The sequence below is a fragment of the Haliaeetus leucocephalus genome, unplaced genomic scaffold (genome assembly GCF_000737465.1).
Source record: "Haliaeetus leucocephalus isolate CR32 unplaced genomic scaffold, Haliaeetus_leucocephalus-4.0 Scaffold646, whole genome shotgun sequence".
In the NCBI taxonomy this organism is placed as follows: Eukaryota; Metazoa; Chordata; class Aves; order Accipitriformes; family Accipitridae; genus Haliaeetus; species Haliaeetus leucocephalus.
In genome coordinates, this window is record NW_010973082.1 from 551,313 (window position 1) to 575,393 (window position 24,081).

General features: G+C 43.8%; 1 protein-coding gene across 1 annotated transcript in view; it reads left to right on the plus strand.

The window, feature by feature from the left end:
* Positions 1 to 24,081, plus strand: part of RPTOR (regulatory associated protein of MTOR, complex 1) — a 160,815-nt gene that overhangs the window by 114,498 nt on the left and 22,236 nt on the right. Inside the window, exons 21-25 of the mRNA XM_010578552.1 lie at positions 4,445 to 4,563; positions 10,161 to 10,264; positions 11,272 to 11,455; positions 13,307 to 13,417; positions 22,018 to 22,123. Of these exons, the coding sequence (XP_010576854.1) occupies positions 4,445 to 4,563; positions 10,161 to 10,264; positions 11,272 to 11,455; positions 13,307 to 13,417; positions 22,018 to 22,123 (624 nt within the window). The remainder of the gene's footprint in view (positions 1 to 4,444; positions 4,564 to 10,160; positions 10,265 to 11,271; positions 11,456 to 13,306; positions 13,418 to 22,017; positions 22,124 to 24,081) is intronic.

The following is a 24,081-nucleotide window of genomic DNA, read 5'->3' on the forward strand; positions in this document are numbered from 1 at the left end:
GCTTAGCTAACTATAGGCCAAATGGCCCCATGTAGTGCCCCCCCCCCCCCCAATGCAACATGTACTTATAGTCTAGGTGTGCTGTTTTCTGGCAGACTGTTCCTTGGCCAGACAGTCCTGTTACCAGAAGAGACATTTATGTCTGGCTCACATTTTCAAGCTGGCAAGAGGCAGTTTTTGGTTAGTCAACAAAGACATCAGTTTGGACGGGAAGCTGAGCCTTGCTGCTTTTTCCATACAAATAGTCATTAATCTTGGTGTCCTGGAAACTTTTAGTTTAGTTTAGTTTTAAGATGGGAAAATGGAGGGAATTAAGACGGGGGTTTTGCATACCTTGAGGCTGATTATTCGTATCCAAACTGTGCGATTAAAGTCTTTGTCCTACAGAGAGCATAGCTGGAAAGATTATATTAAGGAATGATCAAAGAAGGAGGAAAATAAATCTTGGAGTGATGAGATGCTGGGGAATAGTTCTCTTTTCCAGCAGGAGAGGCTGGGGGCAGAAAACGATTTGCCATGTCACAGGATCTGTCCTGAAGAGCTGCCTCAATGTAGCACTTACAGCGGGAGGTTACTGCAGTGAGGATGAGGAGAGCAAGAGATGTGGGTGGACAGTGAGCCCCAGCAAATGAGAGAGGGAGTGTTGGGACAGGTAGAGCCTCCTTCTCTATCACTACGCAATATATTTAAATGCACAGACGTAATAAGAAGTAACTGGTCAACAAGCAGTATTTATAAATACTAACTTGCATAGTAGCAAAATACAGGGATCTGAGCGGTTTTGGGAAATGGAAGCTCGATGTAGAGGCTGGTTGTAGTGGGCTGCTTTCATGTTGGCTATGACAGCCCTGGTCCAGGGGAACATGCCCTTCTCTGAGGGAACATACTTTTTCCTCATGAGCTGCTTCTGGTTTCTGTTGAAACATGCAAAAGCTCGTGCCTTGCCATTTGAATCGCCATCAGGGGTTGGAGTGTGCGGGAACCCCTTTGCATGGCCCCATGCAAAGAGACCACCTTGCAGACTGTCAGGTCTGTGCAAGAAACGCTGATTTGCTGTTCCTGTAGGGAACAGGCTGCCGTCTGCATTTGTCGAAGTAGAGTTCAGAGAGCAATCAGGATTTCAGATGTTCTCTTCATCCGAGTAGCTCTCACAGGACCTTGTGTCACTCACGGGAAGAGGAGAGACTTGCGGGATACGCATTTACAAAGCAGGTGGGATTAGCGTTAATGGGAAGCAGATACCCAAGTCCTCGGGCACCGTTCAGTCTGAAATATTTCAGCTGTATGTTTCATTGCGTGCCAGTCCGAAAGTTGCCTTTCCCTGCAGGCGGGATGTGCAGGCGCGGGAGAGGAGAGCTGTCTCTGGTCCAAGGCGTGCAGCAGTGCCGGTTCAGCCATTGGTCAGTTTTTGCTGCTGTGTTGGGTGGGGAGTGGACTGCACCTTCTTCTGGAGATCAAGGCTTAAAATCACTGCAGTGATTTTTACAAGGGATTAGAAAGGAACCCTGTCAAAGCCCGGCAAATCAAAAAGAATGAATAAAAACATTAGCATTCATTTTTGCATCCAACGTGGTTCTACCCTTCGTGTACTCAGTGACCTGGCAGCAGGACCTCAGCCAGGTCCCTTCCTCAGGGCCATTGCATGATGCTTGCTGTTAAATTGAACTAGGAGTTATGCATATGCAAAGAAAATCAAAGTCGTCAGTAAAGGCAGGCAATTTATTTTTTACATTCTTAGCAGAGAGGAATCATTTTGTAAACGTAAATCTATACTGCAAGGTCCATTTAACTGGCTTTGAATCAGTCTGACTAATTACAGAGCTGTCTGCTTAGATTAACACCCCGTCCCCCTTGCTCGGCTCTTTGTTTGCATCTCATGGATATTTTTTGCATTTTAGTCCATTACATGAAATCAAGCTGCTGTTCCTCCTGCCACCTCTGCTGCCTTCCATTATCCCACTGACTCGGTGCTCAGGTTTTTACAAGGAGCTATGTCAGATGTGTCACTCGATTGAATCAGTGCAATGAACAACACTAACATGGGCGGGGGGAGGATGGCAGAAGAAAGGACCAGTCCTTCGAGCACCAGCTCTGAGCCTGAGATGCCTTTGTAGAAATTCCCTCTGTTCTTTTCAAAGGCTGCCGAATGAATGAGGAATTGCACTGGTGCAGTTCTGTTTTAAATTTGTTTTTTTGTGATGCTTAGATGTATAAAAAATGGTGGGTTTTTTTCCTTCATGACTGCGTCATGAATGAGGTGGTTATCAGAGACGCTGGAAAATCTGATGGGTACCCTCTCGCTCTCCCTTTCTCTCCCATTCCTTTTACTGTCTTTCAAGGGTTTTAAAAGAAATCAAGCCATTCGGATTTCCCAGCGGTCCTTATGTAACTTCTGCACAGGACCAAATGTAGAGGGTAGAGCTCTGAGCAGACCTCAGACTACATTACCTGGCTAGCTGCTTCAGTGGCTGGGGCTTTTTTTACTCCCACAGCTCGTAGCACTCTGTCTCTCTCCTCGTCTTGTTCTTTATCCTTCCCCCTCCCCTTTTTCTTTCCCTGGTGATAGAAGCTTCCAGGATGAACGCGGCAATGGCAAAAATAAAACCTAAATGGTCAGAAGCCTGGAGAAGACAGACAAGCATTGTATCACCACCCTTTATGGTTGGGAGGCCTAACCCTCTTCTTCTGAGAGAAGACTTACTTTATTGTGCATTGACATTTTCTTTATTTAAACATAGATAAAGAGCTTCTGAAAAGGACGATGACTTTTGCCTATTATGACCAAAGCCAAAACCTGAACTTGGATCTGCACCATTCCGTTCTGCTCAACTCATGCATGCTGTACTCAGGCGTTCCTTGATTTTGTCCACTTTGTGCTCTATCCTCAGCTGGCATAAACCAAATATCACATATCAGTGCCCTTTGACTCTATTGTATCTTGACAGTCGTTATTGCTTTCTCTGATTATCAACTTCTTCATTTTTCCTGGGTGAATTTAACATTGTTGTATCTTTGTCAGGCCCTGTATCTTGCCTGTCTTGGAAAGGTTAAGACTAGTGATAGGAGTCTGTTGTATAGGTAGCCCCAGCAAATGGACAGCACTGTCCAAGTGGTACTATCATAAATATTTGTGAGATTTCTGCCTGAAACTCTGTACACAGATGCCACTTGGAAAATCCTTTGGATGTCAGCTGAGTAAGAGACCCTTTTCTTCTCAGATCAAATGAGAGGATGGAGTTAGGTTATTGCCTTTGCCTTTTGCAGAACGCTTTCTCACATGCTGGGGAATTTTTCTGGCAGAAGAAAGATTCCCTTGGCTAACACAGACAAGCATATGAAGTGCAGCGTGCATACTCCTGAAGCTCATTATCGTGCGCTACTTGCCTTCTTCAGCCAAAGTTCAAAGCTGGACTGTCCAGGTCTATTTTCTGTTGATTTGGGTATCAGGTTTAGCAGCTATGCAAGGTGAGAAGCTACTTGTTGACCAAGGAACCCTTTCTTCCTAACTTAACACTTTATATTTAGATGCCTCCAGAAACATGAAAGGAAATGCAGCAACAGCTTGATCTGTCATTTACCATTGATTGTGACTCATCTGAAATCCTTATTTTAGTTCCTTTTTTTTGTTAGTGCAACCACTTTAATATTGTCCAAATGGCTCAACTCCCAAACAACAGTGTTACAATTATTAGACATTGTGAGGGTTAGAAGAAAGAATAACAAATTAAAGATTCACCTAAAAGCAGGAAAATAAAATGTTCACAGAATTTTGTCAGTTGTTGCAAATGCTTATTAATTTGATTTGTACTTCGAATCTGTCAGTCCCTTCTGCTGAAATACCAAACAGCAGATACTCTCATTAAATAGCAAATTGGCAATTGAGGAATTGATACAAATGTCAATAGGAAAGACTGAGTTAGACTTACTGCTTCGCAAAGGTACAGGTCCTAAGGCTTCCTTTTTAACATTTAGATGTTTAGTAAACTTGTAGAATATATAAATCCCTGAACATTCAAGCTGAGTATTAATGCTTAAAGCATCAATAAAAATAACCATAAAACTATAAGCTAGTAACTGTGGTTTTATACTGTTTAGTGTTTTAGCTCAGGAAATCCAAAGACATTATCCATTTGGCCTTTTCAGATTGTTTCAGGAGCCTAGAAAACTAGCAGTTTGGCCGAAGCTTATTTAGGTAGTCTAATTTATTTTGCTTTCTCCCACTTTCATTTTACAAGCCCTTGCAGAGTTCAGAAAGACAGACAAAATGGAGACAAAATGCCCCTGTAGGGTGTTTTTGAGCTCTTCTCTTGATGTTTTCTTAGATGTCATTGTGATGTTTGGAGTTCTAATGAATTTTCTCACATAAGATCAAAGAGTTTGAGTTGATGGATTGTCATGTGCTGTGGGGCTTTGTTTTTTATTTTGGTTTTTTTTATTATTTTAGGTGTGAGTTTCAACAGTGTTTATACCCAAATTTGGAGAGTACTCCTTCACCTAGCTGCCGACCCCTATCCTGATGTCTCCGACTTGGCTATGAAAGTTCTCAACAGTATTGCCTACAAGGTATGCCTTTCTGTGTTCGTGTGTGTCTGTGAGGTTTTTGTATGTTAATTTTTTTCATGCTGAGACAGAGCATAGGCAGACTGAACTGAATAGGTCCGTTGGAGGGCTCTGCCTAGTTCAGTCTGGATCTGTTGCAGAAGGAGCTTTTAATGTTTCCAGATGATAAACACTCATATGAGCTCTCGATCAGGTGAAATAAATGAATGGGGGAGGGCCTGGGATTGTTTTAGGATATGAATTAGGTACAGACCTTAGACAGTAGGTCTTGTTTAGAAGTCTACTTATCTAGATCAGCCCCTGGGAGAAACCTTAAATATACTTCATTAAATTATCCGTTTGCAAACTGATTTAGATTATGCAAGTGGGACTGGCCTGCAGACTGAAGCCGCAACGGCTCTCCAATCCAGGTGAACTAGTACATGTGAGTCAGCATGCAGACACCCCTGCCACTACTCACCTCTTCAACCCAGGCCTAATCCGCCTAAACCACCATCCTCATCACATTTCATCCTCCAAGGGTGACAAGATGTCCCTGGAGGCTGCCGTCACTGCTGATTCAGAATTGCCAGCTCGGGGAGCTGTAGAAGCACCCTCACCTTCCACCCGAAACGAAGCACCAGGCCACCCCAGAACATCTTCTCACCAACTGCCTTTCTCCTTCTGCCCCGGTCGGTGGTGTCAGAAAGCTGTCTGAACGCAGTCCTTCCCACGTGCTTTCTATTTGCTCTAGCATCCAGACCATGAGCCATTGCAATGCAAGATGACGTCTCTTACTGATGATTTCCAGTGAATAATCCTAAATCTTCAGACTTAGGCTTCTAAGCTAAAGTTGCAGTAAGAGATGCCAGCATTGTGCACTACCATTTTAATGCCTTAGAGATTTCTTGCTTTTAAATCTGATTTTCTATTGAGAAACTAGTTACTTATTTGAACTCTTATTTGTTTTAAGTATACATGTCAGTGAGTGGTAAAATCTGGGTTTTGGGATAGAGAATTATTTTGCCAGTGGGGGCAACGAGGTCAGCCCTTCCCTGATGGTACGGGTGTACAACAAATTACTGTCAGGCTGGAGATGCCAAACTAAGGTGAATAAGAAAGGGAAAAAGTTAAAGATTTCCCTCTCTCTGCTCTAGATACATGAAAGTATTTCAGTTTTGTATTTTGGAAGGCTCTTTGCAAAATGAAATCTTACTCCTACTGTGGAATTAAAAGGGATATAAAGAGGAAACAGATCTGCTTTTCCAGTCTTAAATATTTTTTCAGGACTTACTCTCTTGCTAGTGGAAAGAGATGTGTCAATATTAATACAGATGCTGCTGTGCCCTGCAGATGTCTTCACTAGCACTGCTATGGGTCTGCTTAGCCAGCAGGAATTTTGATCGTTATGTTGTGATATCCATAGTGAATGTTACAACTGGTTTGGTAAATTCTGTGTTGATTCTGACAAGATTGGACCTAAATGTCTTGGTACTGAATGGAGTCCAAAAGCTCAAGTAGGTGGGCATCATGCATCTCATGCTCTGCTTCTCAGACAGCTGCTCTGTCCCTGGCTTTCTAAGGCAGTGGCTTTTCAAATGGTTTTGCAAAACAGTAAGAGAAGCATTCCCATTTACAAAAATTTTTATCTGGGGATGCTTCAGTGAACAAAATTTATTTGTTATTCTTTGCCTTAGCCATAAGATCCATAAGGAAAGTATTTAAATGCGCAGTTTGTCCAGCAGTTTGGGCAGCTGCGTATATAGTGGGCTAACTGCTGTGCACTTTGTGATACTGTGGGCTTTGCTTTTGTCAGTACCACCTGGCTTAGGTGGCTTCTACAAAGGCTTTTTTTATTTAAAAAAACCCAAACAAACCCCAAACTAAAAAAACAACCCTATTACCAGCCCACCAATATAGAAGTTAAGGCTTCAAATCCTGGATCATGATCTGGCCTTTATTCATTTCATTATGGACAAAGCTCCCACTGTGAGCAGTGCTGCCAGGATTTACAGCCTGAACTCCATGTCTCTGCTGGTGTGAACTCAGGCAGATTATAGGAGTTGTCTGATGTGTAATGCAAATTAGTAACAATTAAATTTTTGCTAACTGTATGCTGAGATCTTTCCTTGCTGCTAATGGACCTCTGTTGGACGTAAAAGGGACCAGCCTGGATGCTGCCCATGGGCCCTTTGGTCCTCCCGAGTATTTGCAAACAATGCATTCTCCATTTTGTTTGAATTTTATCATTGAATAAAAACAAAAGTTGATTTTCTTGCTTAAACAAAAATACTGCTTCAGGTGAAGTAAAGCACTTGAATATTCTAGGGATTTAATCCTTTTGTTCTAAACAATACAAAATTCAGGAAATGAGAGGCTTCATTTTGGAACCTGGACAGCTGAAATTTTCTTACATTAACACAACTGAACAAAACACTGCGATCTGTACGACATTGCCTGTTACTGTTGGGCTTCTTAGCTGAAGGACCTGAACAAATTAGCCATTGGCTTATACTTCTGGATGGTATTGGTGAACTGCATCTTCATTTTGGTGAACTAAATATTTAGCCTCAAAATGTTGCCAAGCTCTGTGCTTTAAGTCTTTATGATTTTTAAACGTATTTTGTACCAGGCAGGTGTTAGTCATGTAACTCAGTTGCCCTGATGGATGATCAGACAGCACATTGAGAGCACTGTGGCTGGAGAGATTAGAAGAAGTAAATGTTGCTACACCTTTTGATCCCCTGCAGTAAAACATGGGGCCAATACTGCAAGTTTTGTGACTGCAAAAGTTCAGATTATGAGTCTGTATTTGCAAAATAGTTATTTGCAAGGCACTGCGCGAATCTAAAGCAGAATTTTTGTTTTCAAATGAGACCAGTCCTATTCAGTTTTTTTAATGAAGGCATGAATATAGATCTTTATCTACAGGAGAACTCCAGTGATCTTTAAATAGGGTGATGTCTTTCTGAGCAGCCGGTGAGTAGGTTGCACAGACGTGCATGCTTCCTGGATGTGAAATACACCGTTTTATTTCATGGGCTGATTAGACATTGCTAGTTCTCACACAGATTGTGGCTGTGTTGTGATTTATATTTATGATGCAGATTGGAATGGTACAACCCCCATTCCCAGCCTGATCTTTTAAAAAATCCAAAACGTGCTTTTTGTGTGGACCAAAACAAACAAAAAGGACCCAGTAATCAGTGTTGGCCTTTTAAGACTTTTTGAATCACAGTTAATTAAGGAAAGTTTGCTTCCTCCCAGGTTGCTTCATCCAGCTGTTTTTAATGGAAGGCTTGAGGCTGAATTATCCCAGGAGTTATTCCTCCACGACATCACTCCTTGGTACAGGCTTTTCTGTGCATAAGCAAGTAATTCTGACAGTGTGTGCTTTTTTTTTTTTTTAAACCTGGGGTCAATTTGTAAAATTATGAATTACTGTCTCCCCTCTTGAAAAGAGACGATTTGGCTAGCAGAGGAGCAAATCCCCAGGAAATGGGGAGCTGCTGCCTCCAGCAAAATACACTGTCATATCATTGAACCGCGGCCCTCACGCTGCTTGCTGCCTTCAGAAAAGAAATTGCTTTTTTATTTTTCCCAGGAAAAGGAAGGCTGTCTGCCATGCTCATCTCTCTGTGTACCCCTTCAACAAATTATTGTTAGTTGACCTTGTCCCTCTGCTGCGAAACTAAGTGACCTGACCCGTTTCAGGTGACAGAGACCTGACTATGAGAATCTTAAAACTGAGCCTTCTGTGACTAATTAAAATTGGTTATGAATAATAATATGTCACTATTTGCTAAATTGTTTCTACTTTCTTTCCATTCTCATGGTGTGATTGTCTGTCCCCATATAGTAACATCTGCTCACCGGAGACCCCACTGCATTCCTGAGTGATGGAGAGATGAGTGGCCTTTAGGACCTCTCCCACCCCCATATGAAAAGGAGGAAAATAACACATAAAATGAGCGTGTCTCATATGAGGAGGCTAGCTCAGGGGGCAGCCAGGCTAACCAGAGGTCGTGGCACTTGCCTTCCCAGCCGTAGCAATCTGGTGCTTGCTGCGGTGTAGGTGTGCTGTACGGTGACGGTCATCACCGCTCCTGCCCTTCGGAGCCAAACAAATGATGGTCAGGAGGGCTTGAACCCTGTCAAAGTGAGGGAGGTGACAACATCGCCGGGTCGTTGGAGGAAGGGAGAAGCGGAGGTCATCTCAGAAGGCCTTTTGGCTCCTGCAAGGAGGGGGCAGGGTGTCTCCCAAGCTCGAGTGCCTCAGACTTTTCTCTGCAGGAGACACGTCTGGGCTTTGAGTGCAAAGACAGATACTCTTGTTCACGATGTTGGTTGTTAGTTCTGCCTTGTGAAGGCATTAACTTATAAAAGGCTCGTTAGCTGTCTGGGCTCCAGAAGACCATGCACACAGCTCTTGCTTTTTGAGCTCTCTGTGTTTCAGTAGCTGCTGGTCTTAACCTTGCTTGGCTTGAGCTGGACACCACCCTAGGGTCATCACCAGAGAACCCTGCTCAGCTCTTGCACTGTGCAAGGTGGATTTTCTTAGTGTTCTAAGAGATGATGAAAGTCATCTTGCCTGTTGGATAGCCATATTTGTCCCTCCAGGTCTTTTATGCCAGTCTGGGGCTTCCTTTAAAAATTATTTCAATAGGTGAGAAATTTCAAACATTTCACAAAAGGTGGGGTGATGTGGAAGAGGAGGAAAGGAGTGCGTAAGCAATGGAAGACTTCTCCCTTTCTAAAGGGGAGGCTCATTTGCACAGTGCGAGCAGCGTGCTCAGCCTGGAGGGAGCAGTGCGAGATGGTGATGTAGTGGTCTGTGCACTTCTCGCTGCCTTTCACCTGGCTTATGTTTGAGGCCTTCCCCAGGAAGAAGAAAAATAATTTCTCAGGCTCTTTCAGAAACAGGTCTTTTCTAGCTGGTGGCTGAGTGCCTGGATACCATTTTGCAGGAGGACTGGCTGTGTTTTGCAGAGCTTAGAGCAACCCAACGACGTAAATCCCCTGCCTTCCCCGTAAGAGTGGATGTGGTGCTGCTGGAAAGGGCATCCTCTAACGAACTCCGGAAAAGCTCGTTAGGGGAGATGGAGCAGCAACAGGAGACGGTTTCAGGCAGCTGCCAGATTTACGAGGAGAGTTCTGACTCAAACATGATATCAGGGTCAGAATGTGTCCTTGAATTATGGTTGTAGTATGAATTGCAGTCCTCTGCCGTGAGGTGGGAGGGAAAGCCTGGTTGCTGAAGGGGAACCCCCGGGCTGTCTGCCGGCCCAGTGGCAGCTTGGTTCAAAGTGCCGGTGCAGGTCGGAGGCCACAACTGATTTAGGGAAAAAGCTTATGTGTTAGTCAAAGCCGTTTCCCTGTAAGTAACAGAAGGGTACTTTCTGGTAAGTGTTTTCTGACTAAAAAAGTAGTAAAACCATCTTATGTGTTGGGAACTGCACAGGGGCTTTTTTTCCATATACATTTTTAAACACCCACACACGCACTGATAGAGAGCTTAACTTCAGTTAACCCCAGATGTGCAGTTGTATTAGATAATAAACAACGGCGGTTGGTGTTTTGCAGTCTTGGCTGTTCAGGACTCTGCTCTGTTTTTTCTCTAGGCAACAGTAAACGCTCGCCCCCAGCGCATCCTCGACACCTCCTCACTGACTCAGTCTGCCCCTGCCAGCCCCACCAACAAGGGCATGCACATCCATCAAGTGGGGTAAGTGCCAGCATTGCTTTCTAGCACTTCTGCTGTAGTGGGTTTAGATGCTCCCTGACAGTCACTGCTCGAGCAGCCATCCCAGTTAACCACACCAGAGAGAGTGAACATGCTGAGGTCTCGGTAGCTTCCTGTTTTAGCGCTGGTAAGGTGTTCAGAAACAAAAGCTCTGCGAAAAGGTGCAGAGTTTCTTCCTGTTTTTCTTTTTTGGACAGGGTAACAAGTCACACTAATTATCTAAAGATTAATTGAAAGGAAGAGCTAACTGTTGCTGATTTTACCGATGCACTCTGGCCTGACCTGTGTGGTATCCAACTTTCCCATTGAAGTCTGATCTGTATTTTCTGCATCCGATGATAAAAGCCAAGGTTATCTGATGATCAACAAGAAATGCCTAAGCTGCAGGGAAATTGAGATAATGGAATGGGCAAAACTAGGATTTGAAAATTTGATTATTTCCCAAAACCTGCTTTCCAAGAGAAAATACCACACTTTAGATCTAGCGGTCCCATAATCAACATGCACCAGTAAGATTCAGAGTTGGAATGGAGGGCCCAGAACTGCACAGCGATTTTTTTTTTTTTTTTTTTTTTTTTTCTGATAGTAACTGTGCAATAAGATAAATCTCAGTTTACACGTAAATTAAAATGCTTTTCTGTGGACTGACCGGACTTCCAGTCTCCCCATTGAAATACAATGGTTAATCAGTGTGCCTTAGGTCGGGCATCGTAACCTGTGGGCGTGTGACTGTTGGACCTGCAGGTTCCCAAAAATGGTAATTTCATTATCCTCAATCTGGAGTTGGCACACTCAAGGTTAACTCTTGTTTTCGGGTTTGTATGGCTTTTGGAGGGGATGGGGGGGATTGTGTTCTTTTGTTTTTGTAGAGGAAGCACAGCAGTGAAGTATATATCGTATAAGAAAGAAATATAAAAGTAACGTAATTCACATGCAAGAGTCTTGTGTCCAATGATACCTAAATCCTCTCCCTCTTTTTTGATCTTTAGAGGGTCACCTCCAACCACTAGTACAAGCAGCTCCAGCCTGACAAATGATGTGACAAAACAGCCAGTCAGTCGGGACATCACATCTGTAAGACCTGCCAATGTCGGCAACATGGGGGTTCAGTATACTCCCCACTCCCACCAATTCCCCAGGACAAGAAAAATGTTTGACAAAGGGCCAGAACAGGTAAAGAGACTTTCCTTTCAGATCTGACTACTTCCTTGCTCCACTGGGTTTTGCTACACATTCTGTTCTTTGTGTTTTATTTCTACATATCTCTTGTTTGCTTCTAGCTGCTGTTAACTCCAGACTGGCTTCCTCTAACCAGCAAAATAAAAATGGATTAACTTTAATTTTTTTTCTTCAGGATAAATTTTGTTTTGTAGCTTTTGATAGGGCATTATTCACTTATGCTACTAAGAAGTGTTTAGTCAGAGTTAATTATTTATTCTTTCATAAACATTTGTCTGCCTGAGTGATAACACAGAGTCAGATCCGTGCCCTCAGATGTTTTTTCTCCAACCTCAAGCAAAGCAGGGACCAAGGAGGAAAAAGGGGAGATTCGTCTTCCTTTAACAGACAAACTGGCATTCCTCTCGAGAGACTGTGAGGTGCTTCTGCACCAGAATATTCACCTTCTTTCCAGCAGCCTGTACCCACTCCACGCTTGGCAGCCCCTCTTCACTATGCGCAAGGGAAGATGTGAGCCCAGACTATTAGAAGGAGGACCAAAGCTCATTACAGGTCACCCTGCTGGAAGAGCACTGATCAGTTGAGAGCTGTGAGGACCTCTGGGAAGAACAGCAGTGACTCCTCTTTTTGGCATGCAAGCAGTCCAGCAAGAGTTTTGCATACATTTTAGCATTCTAAAGATAATCAGGTACTGGGCATTTTTCCATTTACAGAAGCATGAAGGACTGATGTGGTGCCAAGTAGAGCAATCAGTCAGATCTTAGTATGCACAAAGGATTCTGAATGTCACCTTCAGATGACTTTAGATGAGTCACGTTGGATGAATATGGTTGAGTCCAAGCACACTTGGATGTGCTTGTGCCCATCACTTGAAGATAGAGACTATTACTTACAAATGGTCAGAGTTCTTCAGGAGTCAGCTATCTGGCAATAGTTTTGTGCCTACCTCTCCCTCTACTTAAGGGCATTTCCAAGATTTTTTCTGGTGCTGGCTCTGTGGATGGGAGGAAACTGAAAAGGCAGCAGGTGTGCTCTGCTGCCTGTACTAATCCACAAAGTGTGATGGAGGGAGGACACTGACCCTCCTTTTCTCCCTCCTGGTACTATAAAAGGGAAGGATTCTCCCATCTGAAGCAGTGGGCTGTGTGCATTGCAGCTCAGCTTTTGTGTGGTCTGACTACTGAGAAATAACTGCTCTTCACGTAAATTGGCATTTCTGCCTTTCTTTAATGAGTGATCTCACAGAAGGTTCCGGAGGTGGAGAGTCAATTCTTCTGTGTGCTTACAAGAAAAAAACAGTGAAGCCTTAGCAGGAACACCTTCACTTCTCATGGGCATGGCAGCACTAGCCTGGATCATATTTCTGAAAACATGGCTGACACCTCAGTGGATGGAGTGGTCTTTCCGTTTTCTTTTTGGATGTCTTGTGCTTTGTAACAGATATTCAATCCATATATGCCCTTGATGTGAAGCTGTGTCTGGTTGTGTTTTATCCTGAATCATCTTCACTGCTCCGCTGTTTCTCATGCCAGATGCTTGGGAGACCGTGAGAAAACTCATCCTGGGACTTCACTGTGATGATACACTGATGCTTCAGCCCTGATTCATATGGTAGCCTGATTATGTCTTGTGCTGTGCAGATGAGGGAATTTGCGCACTTCCAAAGAGTTAATGTAATGACAGTGATCTTAAAGCTAGATGTAAAAATTTCATATCCTTGGCAATGTGTTTGAGCTTTTTTCTGCCCGGTGATGTGTTGAAGGCAATCTGGGTATTACTGCGTATGCATCTTGCCCACATGAATGGGAGGGACGTGGGTTAACATCCTGTTCTCTTTCTGGACAGACTACTGACGATGCCGATGATACCGTTGGACACAAAAGTTTCATTTCGGCCACAGTGCAGACGGGGTTTTGTGACTGGAGTGCGAAGTATTTTGCTCAGCCAGTCATGAAGGTAATTATTTGTTATCTCTGTGCATGCTTTTTGAATCACGGCACTGCAGCTCTTGAAAAGTGGTTGTGTCCTGAGTATAGGCTAGTGGCTTTCCCTATTCTTTTTCCCTTCCTTTTCCTTTAGTCTGGGGAGGGAAACGAATGGACTTACTTGCATCATGCTGCTCTGTGGAGCTGTGTGACCACTGTGCTTGTAAAGTAAGAGGGAAGAGGTCATCACAGGGAGCAGAAGAGTTACAGATGGGACAGCGGTGTATTACTAGGGAAAGAGCCCAGAACAAAAGCATTGCACCCTATGGAGCATGTTCAAGAAGGAATGTAAAACTGAGGGAAGGTTCTATAGTTGGTCTGGATCTACCTGTTTTGCACAGTTGCAGGTTGTGTTGCAGAGTTCTTTCATTGTAAATGTTGTGCTTGTGTGTAAATTGAAAATTGCATTATAGTAAATATTGATTTATTTTTTTTTAATTTTAAAAAAATGGAATAAGGAGGGTCTTTTATTCCAGAAGGAGCTGTGAGAGGCTGGAGGAGGAGAGATGCTGTTTCTTACTGACATTCTAGCTGAATTTTCTGGCTGTGGTGATGCTAAAACAAGCAGAGAAATGGTGGAAGCTGCTGCCCTGAGTGAAGACCACATAATCCCAGTGGCAGCAGAACATACCCTCCACTTGCAGTTAGGCTTGACTCCGTACTCCAGTGTGACTTCAGAGCTGTGCTCTGCTTACAGGCACTGTGTATAGATGCCTTTAACTTAAAAAGGAGAAAGTGATAGTGACTGGACATCCACATAACTACCTGGGGTAAACTTTGGAAGTATCATTGTTGTTTTTTAAAGTTAAAAAAAAAAAAAGTTCTATTATGGCAAAGAATGAGGGTGGTAATAACAAATCTCCACTGAGATCTTTTTAGAAGTGAATGTGTTCTGGTAACTAAGTTGGCTCTATGTGAAGTGAGAGAGACACCTGAGCCTTGTTCTAGGAAAAAAGCAAAACAGAGCTCTTAAGAGATGGGCAAAGATCATCAGTGACTGGAAAGAGAAACTCTTGAATTCCCAGAATCTTTTAGCCAAAGATCAGGTTTCAATTTTAAGTATGAAATCAAAACAAGCAGTAAATCTCACCTTATTATAAGCAAACACGATAAGGCAAGTCTTCAGGTGCCTTGGGAGTCAAGCAGCACAAAGTGTGACAGAACTTTCAGCTTAATTTCTTGGAGGTATTGCAATTTCTGTGAATAATAATGCACAGTCTGTATTAATGCTGTTACCTGAGCAACTCCACAATGGATGTTTGTATCCAACCACTGATATTTAAATCTTAATAATGAAGAAATTGTACATTTTATGTGCTGTCTCATCCAAGAATTGCCACTGAGCCGTCTGTCACTGCTCCTTACACTTTTTAGGCATGTTAAATTGATTGATGATGAGGTGAGGTAATTGCCCCCAAGTTTAAGGATATCAGAAAAGTAGTTATATGGCAGCCAGTTTCTGTGTAGCTTTGATTTCTTTAGAGAATCACCAGGAGGAAAGACTAGATGGTAAAGTGATTGCCTGACACTTCCTCAGCTGCTAGTGAAATTAACTTTCTTCTGATATCATTAGCAGAATAATTCATTAGGACATACATCTGGCCTGTGGGACTTGGTTGCTTGGTCAAGCTTTAAACCAGGGTTTTCTCTTATCAAGATGAGTTTTGGTGTCTTGATTCAAGTCCGGGAGAGAGTACAAGAGGAGGAGGAGGAGGTGGATGTTGTTCCATCTCTTAGTTCTTATTAAAAACATTTGTCTACTTTTTAAGGAAAGCTTTTCCCAGTGAAGAGGGGTGTCTTTATTAATAAAATAAATCATGGTAGACAGCCAATCAAAGGCAGGTTCAGTGAGTAGATGGGGAGTATGTGTGTGTGTGTGTGTGTCTGTGTATTGGTTTACTACTTCATGTGCATAAAATAGAGAAAATTACTTTAGGGGAGGAAATAAAAACTGTGGAGCATTCCCGTACTAACTTACAGAAGCCAGGGAGGGGGACTCATGGAAATTGAGGGCTTCCCTGCACCCCAGTGAGTCCCACAGTGTTCAGTGTCTCACCATGAGAATGAAGGTGCTGCAGACTACACCCCTGTGCACACCACACGTGCAGTGGTCTGTGTCTTCAGCTTTTACTAGCGTAGCAGGAGTAGTAGCATGCATGACAGCGGTGGTCTTTTAATAGCTTCCTAAGTGTTTTTGTTTGGAAATACTCGTTGACTGGGGTTGAACTTTCTGAGCACAGACTGTCCTCAACAGCAATGTTTTAGGTAAAGTTTGAGCAAAACAAAATCTCTGTTTTCTAATAAAACAAGGAAGAGAATTGATTTCCCCATTACTTCTGTAAAGCAGCTGTAAAAGGCCAGTGGAGGGTTTCTGCAGGAAGACTTGTGTGTTATCCTGTCCTAACAGGGAATTATATGTAACTTCATAATGAGAGTGGGTGGTGTGTGTGCAAGGGACAGAAAGAAGTCTCTCTATGGGAACTTTCTTTGGCGTTTCTTGATTGCTGCTTGTGTAACCAGGCAGGACTGGCCATCCAGTAACTCGGGTGTTGGCTGAGTTTCTAGAGTGCTCCTTTCCTAGCATCGCTGTTCCTGCAGGAGCAGGGAACAAACAGCCCTGGCTGGTGGCTGCTGTCTTTTGGGAACTTCAGCCTCATGAAAAAGGCAAAGAGTAAAGTCTACCGAGTACTGATGGAAAAAGATGATATTGGTGTTTAATTCCGACGCTTCATTTGGAGATGCTGCCCACCATCATAAACAGGGAAAGACAAGACAACTATTCCTGTAATGAATAAACATAAAATGACTGTGAGTGCATCTTAGTCATATTTAATTTATGAATTTAGTTTTGCTTCATAGACCTTGCTCTGAGAATGCTTTCACTGGAAAGATTGAGGGATTAATTTCCAGTGTAAATCACTGGCTCAGTTTCAAGCCATCATACCGAAGTTGATTTATTGATTATCTAATCAAATAAATGGAGAAAGAAAATACTGCATTGTGAATTCTCAGTGTGCCAGGAAAAACAGATACATACTCTAGCTCTGATCTCTACAAAAGTCTTTCCTCTTCCTGAAAACTCTGGGGCAAAAGGCTGTTCTGCTAACCACAGGCGGTCTTGGACTGAGAGGCACAGGAAAGCCTTGTTGCCAGCTGTCAGGAAGCCCTGAGTCAAGGAGAGCGGGAGCCAGCATCTGTTATTTCCAGAACTGGCAGAACATGCAGGCAGGAGCTGGTAAGGATCCTGGAAGGTGAGAATTACATAAGAAATCCTTCCTGATAAATCCCCGCCTTAACTTCAGCACTGTGTCTTGGCCGTTGTTCAAAGTCCTGGTAGAGAAGCGAGCCTTCCGTGCAATTGCTGCAGTAACGTTAACCATGGAAAAACTGTATTTACTACTGGAGCAGTCTGCTGAATCTTCCCTGCTCCCTTCCAAACCCTGACTTCCATGTCAAGAGGGAGAGACAAAGTGTTAAAGAAGAAAAACTTAGTTGGCTTTTGAATGACACTGCTTGGTAGGGAGGTTTCAGAATTGTAATTGGTTTCAGTGTGAGTGGAAGCTCAGAGATGTTAGGAATCGGTGGCATGTCGTGATCCTCATCGTGTAGCACTGTTTGTGACTCCCACGTACCTCTGGGAGCTTTGCTTGGAGGATAGCTGAGCAACAGCCAAAACCAGGCGCTTTTTTACTAAAACGACTTTCTGATGCTTAAATGGAAGCTGGCTGGGAGGGAGACAAAGACATGAATGATGAGCCTAAATAGTTCTTTTGAATAATAATTTCTGTTTTTCCAGCCAGCAGCAGCTGGGCTAGAGGTCATGGCTCTCTGCTACACACACATTTCAACGTACTCCTGTGCTTGTTTGTCACCAGAAGCTCCCTCGTGATGTGTTCTGGGGGGTTCATATTTTCATAGATTATTACTCCCTCCTGACAAGATCATCCATACAGCTCTGTCCTGCAGGCGGATGGGCATGGGAGGAGAGGACTGCATTCTGCCTGCATGCTCTGACTCTTTCTGCTCGCTACAGTGATGGTCTAAGGGCTCAGTCAGTCAAACCTTGCCTGTTTAGCAAAAGTATGCTAATTGCCTGCGTCATGCTTAACTGAACTGGTATAGAGCGTCTCCGCTAGGTTACAGTTGTTTGCAATGATTTGTAAGGATAAGTTGAGTTCAGCAGAGTTTATTTCATTAAGGATATTGTATGTTTACTCTCCAATAACACTTTAGAAGGACCCACAGGGATTTTTTTCTGCATTATTCTTGCCGTTTTGATTCTCTCAAAGCTCCGTGACCTTCCTGCAGTATTGTGCCAGGTTTCTTTCTATGCAGGCTCAGGCCCCGTTACTTTCTCTTCTTAACTTGCCTGTTCACTGAATTCCATCCAGCATCAATCAGCTTAATGATAAGATTGGGACTGGTGAGACCCAGAGTCTGGACCAGAAGTGGAGCCACCTAGAGTAAGTATATAGTGCTTAGCGAGTATATTTTGGGCATTTTCAGCTGTGATCCCAGCTGGACCTGGGGGAAGCTATTGGACACACACGGATCCTGGCGGAAGCATCTTTGCAGGAACCTCCCTTACCAGTTCCAAGGTGATGACATTCACCGTCTGCAGAGCCTTTGGCACAGAGAATATGGTTGTTTGAGTCAACTGTACCAAAGCCAAGACTTTAACATATGCCCTTAGTGTTCTACTGCAAGGAGCTGGATTGCATTGTAAAGTGGTGCATGGATATAACCCCTTCAAAACATAGTGATCATTTGGGTGAGCATCTGGGACTCCCCTTTGTTCACCTCGTCAGAGGACGAAGAGGAAGACAAAGATGGCAAACAGATGATCGTGGAGGCAGAGGCTGCCCTAGAGCATACGTGAATTGCAGGTGCTGCAGGAAGATGCCCAGGCACCAAAAGTGGAACGGGCCAGGTAAAGACATCATCCCTTCTTTGCCGTCCTGGGGGAGGAAAGGCTTTTGCTGGGGGTCGTGTCCAGCTTTTAGGTTTGTCACGGTCAAGCAGCGCACCAGCAGTGCAGAGGCAAACACGGGAACTGAAACAAAAAGCAACTGTTTCAGTAGGATTCCATGCAGGAAAATCCAGGCAGGGCCTTTCTCTACCCTCATCAGTTGATGCCTCACTCATACATTGGATCTCACTAATGTACTGGGGATCTGAGGTAGTGAAATAATCTCTCCCTAATGTTTTCCTGATACGTCTACTGAGTCAGCTTTGACTACTGCCCTGCCCTGCAGTTCAGGGTGTCTGCAGGAGCTGTGTGCGGTAGCAGAGGCAGGGTATGTTTGGTTTCTATGAAGAATCATGTTTGCTGACCTGGCAGAGCACAGATGAGTTATTCACCCAGCACAAGCATTGTCTCCAGAATGGTCAAAGCAATCAGAGATTACATCTAACAAGATATAGAAGGATTTTGTCATTGTCAGTTCTGCCTGGACAGTAGAGAGGAAAGCCTTAAGTAGTGGGCTATAAAGATGCCTTTACTCTCTGCCTAAGGAAATTATAATAACCATTTTAATTCCTTTTTTAAGGACATGCAAATGAATGCAGGGCTCAAGGATGCAGCAGAATGCTACCGTTGAAAGGAGAGTAAATGTGCTCCAGAGATTGTGCAAAAAGAAGACAAGGTTTCAGTGAGGACCAAGGACATGCACTATGTGTGTGAATACTCATGGGATGGAGCTGGGCCCTGCCTGCCGGCAGCCTGGAAAGGAGGAGGTGCAGGAACCAGCACAAGTGGATAGAGACAAGCACCTGCATCCTTCTGTACCTCGGGAAAGCGCACTGCAGTAGCCTGCTGTCCATGAACACACACTCCCATCGGAGAGCTTGGCCTGCACACTGCAGCCTCTTGGGGACGTCCACTGATGGGTCGGTGGTATCGCACAAGCAGCACGTTATTGCACACAATTTTCAAAGGATCTGTATGTGCATTTTCAAAAATAAGTGTTTTGGCGTTGTTGGGGAAGAGGAGTTGTACTTGTTTTGGAATAAAATCTTGTGCTCTTGCTGCGTTCGTCATACAGGTCTTCACTTACGTTTCTGAAAGGATCTCAGGTGCGTGGGGGCTTTGGGTTGTTAGTGGTTGAACCTTTGATGGTTGGACATTGGCAGTTTATTGTCTCCAAAGCAATCAATATGTGCAGTTTAAACTTAACAAGCAGTATTGGAGATTTCTCATAAGCCAGCCTGCCAGAACTTCCCCAGAGATTTGTCATCCCATCGGTGACAAGCTATAGGCGCTGGCGATACTTCTGTCTCAGTTTCTTGCTCAGTCCCTTTTGCCATCTGCTCCTCCGCTTGCAGGTGGTAGGCAGGACACACCAGGCAAGGGGGTTTTTGAATGGAAAGACCACTACTGCCACCAAACCCCGTTTGCTGGTGTTCAGCAGTGGCTGAGGCAGAAGCTGTCCTAGTGAGCTTGGGAGGATGGGCAGTCACTGGGTCGCATGGGGGGTGTTTGCTGGTCTCGATGAGCTCGGTGTGACTATCCTGGCCTGCGTTACGTGCCTTTTTGCATCACTGTTCCTGTTGACAGGGAGCCTGCACAGTCTCCTTCTTGTCAGAGTATTTCATCCTACAGTCACTCGCACTAAGTGTACTTCCAGCTGTGTCTGAGGCTTGTCTTGCCATATGCAGTCTATTGATGGTATAGTGTCTAGGGACCATACCCTGAGAGATCTCGTTATAGGAGGAATCTTTATTACAGATATCAGATGATAAAAACAACTGCCTGCTCAGCCTACTTGGAAGAGTTATTTTTCTTCAGACCTGAAAAGCCCAGCAACTCCTTTAACCTGATATTCTGTATCTGCTAGAATAAGGAGAGCTTTGCTCAACTGCATAACTGTGTATTTCTTAGTCTTAAACTGTGAAAGCTGCTGGGTGCCTGTAGGAGAATTTACCATTCTGCTCATTCCCTTCTCTTCCCCTGGCCTTTTAGGTCTTTAATTTATTCCCAGAGAAGCTGGATTTTCATTAAGGTGTAGGTGTAATCTCGCTGCTCTCAAATCTCCTTTGATGTATTTTGTCTTAGGTTTGTTTATTGCTTTACATTATTGGTCATTTGTCATTGCCTTTCTAATAGATGTTGTGTTCTTGAAAAATTGAAATAGTAGTGTGCTTTTTTTTTTTTTGCAGGAGGAAAGGTGGAGAGTGGGTTTCTTATTTATTTTAAAGAAGCAGAAATTCAGCTCAATAATAGTTGTTTTCCAAAGGATCGTGCATTTTGAAGATAGTTTGTATAATAGTGACAGACAATTTAAGTACTTTCTTATTCAGGGGGAAAAAGTGTGTGTTTGTGGGGAATGGAGAAGAAGTGAAAGGACTTTGTCTTTTATGTCTGCCTTCTCCAAGAGTTACTCCTTTTGGAATAGCCATCATCAAAAGAAGCTAGACTAGAGTCCTGTAGCTCAGCCCTTTAACTGACCCAAGAATGTTTCTAGAGCAGTAATGTTACTAGTCTTGGGTAATTCTTAAAGCATTAAATAAAAGACACATCATACCTAACTCCTGCAGTGGTTTGGGGGATGAGATCATACGAGTTTATTCCTTCTGATCCTGTACTTTGACTAAGGGTAGGAATACCTGTGGTGTCTGCCCATCATTAGGAGCAGCACCTTGACTTCTCAAGTCCCTAGCAGGAGCTGCCAGTAGCGCTGGTGCAGAATCCCAAACTGGCCTTCTGGCTAGAGGACAGATTTTGCAGGAAAGCCATGGAGTATGCTGAAGCCTGGAGGCTATGGGGTGTGAATAAATATTAGAAAATAGATCAGAGCGGCTGTAGAGTGCTCCAGGGCCTCTCTCCAATTTCAGGTGGAAGTCTGTATGTAATCAAACCAAGATGACATGGGGGCATCATTTTCTTGCAACCAGTTCTGGTATGGGAAACTGAAATGGTTGCTGTTACTAGTAAATGTGATGTTTGTAACTTGAGCATCTCAGGGATCTGAAAATAAAGTAATGCCTTTTTTGGCCTGCAGTAATCTATTAGCAATGAAAGCAAGATTTTAATGTGTTCTGAGCTTTCTGTATCAAAGCCGTGTTCTCTCTTTAATCTCAAGATTGCTATGTGATGCTTTTCAGCTGAAAAGTGTTAAGCAGAGTAATCTGTATTGCACCAAAATCAGACTTGCATTGTTTAGGGAGGAGAGGAGTTACAGTGACTGTGTGTACAGTAGAAAGAGGTTCCTTACCAACCCGTCACGTGTGTCACAGCGACGGGTGATTTGAATGTGCGTGGCTCTTCAGAAACCCCATGTCATTCACTTTGGAGAAATGCCTACGACTTAAAGACAAAACAAAATATAGGACAATAAAAGGAAAGGGGAAGAGATTACAGATGATGGGGAAGATTTAGATCAGAAAGATGCTCAAGTATTTAATAACATAAGGTCCCGTGAGCTCCTCTGTTTACTGCCTGAAGCTGGAGACCCTAAAGAATTTATGGCTTAGTCTAATGTGCATGTGTATGAGCGTGTGTTACAAAGGTAATTCATGGAGTTTTGATGGTTACTGTTGTTTTGTGTTGTGAATATGTTGATATACTGAAAGATCCCAGAAGAGCATGACTTGGAGAGCCAGATTCGCAAGGAGAGAGAGTGGCGGTTTCTGCGCAATGCTCGTGTCAGGAAGCAAGCCCAGAAGATCATCCAGAAGGGTGAGTGATTTCCCTCTTGCCCATGCTGCAGGCAGCTTCCTCGAGCTCCGAGCACTGCGCTTAGTCAGGGTGCTGAACTGTAAAACCCCAATTAATAATGACCCCATGCTGACCCTCAAATTGGAAAGGTGCCTGTGCTCTCTCCCGTGTGCAGGTGAGGTGATGCTGCTGTAGGGTGTTCTGCTAATCGTCACGCACCCTTCTGTTCTCAGCTGCTGGTTTTGTTTGCCAGATCAGGGGAGTGACCACTTACAATGTCAAATGTCTGCCTTCCCCTTTGAAAACTTAACTACAGCGCCATGTTAGAAAATGATGTGGTCGGTCACAAGTGGAGCGCTCAGCCGGAGTGTAGCGTTGGGCTGGCTAACCTGCCGAGTCCAGCACGGGAGTGGAGGAGCCTAAGAGTAATGACTTCTTTGAAGGAGGAGAGAGCTTGCCACCAAAGCAGGTTTCCTCACTTACAAGAATTGACAGAGCATCCGATTTTCAATGCAAGTGTTGGCTCCCGGGCCCTCTTGGCTGACGGGCAGCAGCTGAGCTCTTCAGCCACGTACCCGATCACAGCCGGCACCTCCGCGAGAGCCGGAGCGGTCAGCATGAAATCGATAATTCAGAGGCCCTTACCAGATGCTATTGATTTACCATTTGGGCTTTTCCTCCCTGTCCTGTAAATTTTGGATGGGTACTGTAGGTTATGTTTTTAAAGGGATAGAAGGCAGAATATTGCAGGATGAACTTCAGAGCTGCAGTCTGGCTAAGAAGGCTCAGACAGTGTCTGACGTGTGTCAGACGCCGTTTGGACAGCCGGTCGTGGCAAACCAGCCCTGCCGAGCTGCTGGATGTGTCCTCCGCATGCTCAGAAGACATCTCAGTGATGTCTTTCATGTTCCCCACTCCGCTGAAGTCTGTAAATGATTGCTTACCCGTTATATCCCATTATATTTTTAATACTTGTATGTATGGCTTTATGTGTGCTGCTTAGACGTTTCCCTCTAACGTGCCTCAGGTTCATGTTTCATTAGTGTGTACTCTCCAGAAAGCTGATACTGCTTTTTTTTATGACTCTTTATGCCTCTGCAAGGCAGCAGTTGGGCTAGAATTCTTTTAGCGTAGGAATTTATTCGAATATAGTGGAGCCCGATGAAGTTTCCTCAGGAATTTGCATACTTAAATTATTCCAGCCTTGAACGGCAGACGCTGGGGAGTGGCATTTATGGGAGTTCTTCTTGTGGCATCCTCCTGGCAGCATTCCCGGGGCAGAGCCGTACGGGTGGGTGGTGTTCCTCTCCTGGGATGCTCGCTGAGGCACGCGGAGTTGGAAATAACTTGCTGAATGAAGACCTGCCCAAGGCTCAGCCTCCTGCGTGTACCTCATTGTCTAGAGGTTTGCTGGGCTCGGGTCAGTACAATGGGTAGCTTGATGTCGTGAAACTGCAGAATATCATAAACCAGAGTAATACAGAAATGAAACTGGAGCCCAGGAGATGGCTTGGGAGATCTTTCTGAATACAAAGGAGGGGATTTTTCATGCTTGTCTGAAGAAGTTAAATCTTTTTCTAGACAGTGTTCCTATTTGGTTGCTTGACCCGTGTGACTAAAATGCCAGTGTTTATTTAAAAAAAAATGAAAATGTGAAATATTAAAAAGAATTAAAATAGACTTACAATCTTTTAATGAAAATCAGATTAAATGGATGCATTCTAAAACAAACTAGAAATCAGTAAACGTCTCCTGGGCTTATGGTTTTGTGTGATGAATTCATACTGTGCCAAAAAATTGCAGTGTCGGGGTACCAAAACTGTTGGTGAACAGCAAACTGTTCTAAAGAAAAGATGGGAAAGGTCTTTAACCATCATTTTAATGTCTCCATGGAAAATACATTTTTCATTTCCAAATTAACCTAAAATTTAAAAGAACTGAAATGGAAAGTTAAATAAATAATCCACAAGCTAAAATGA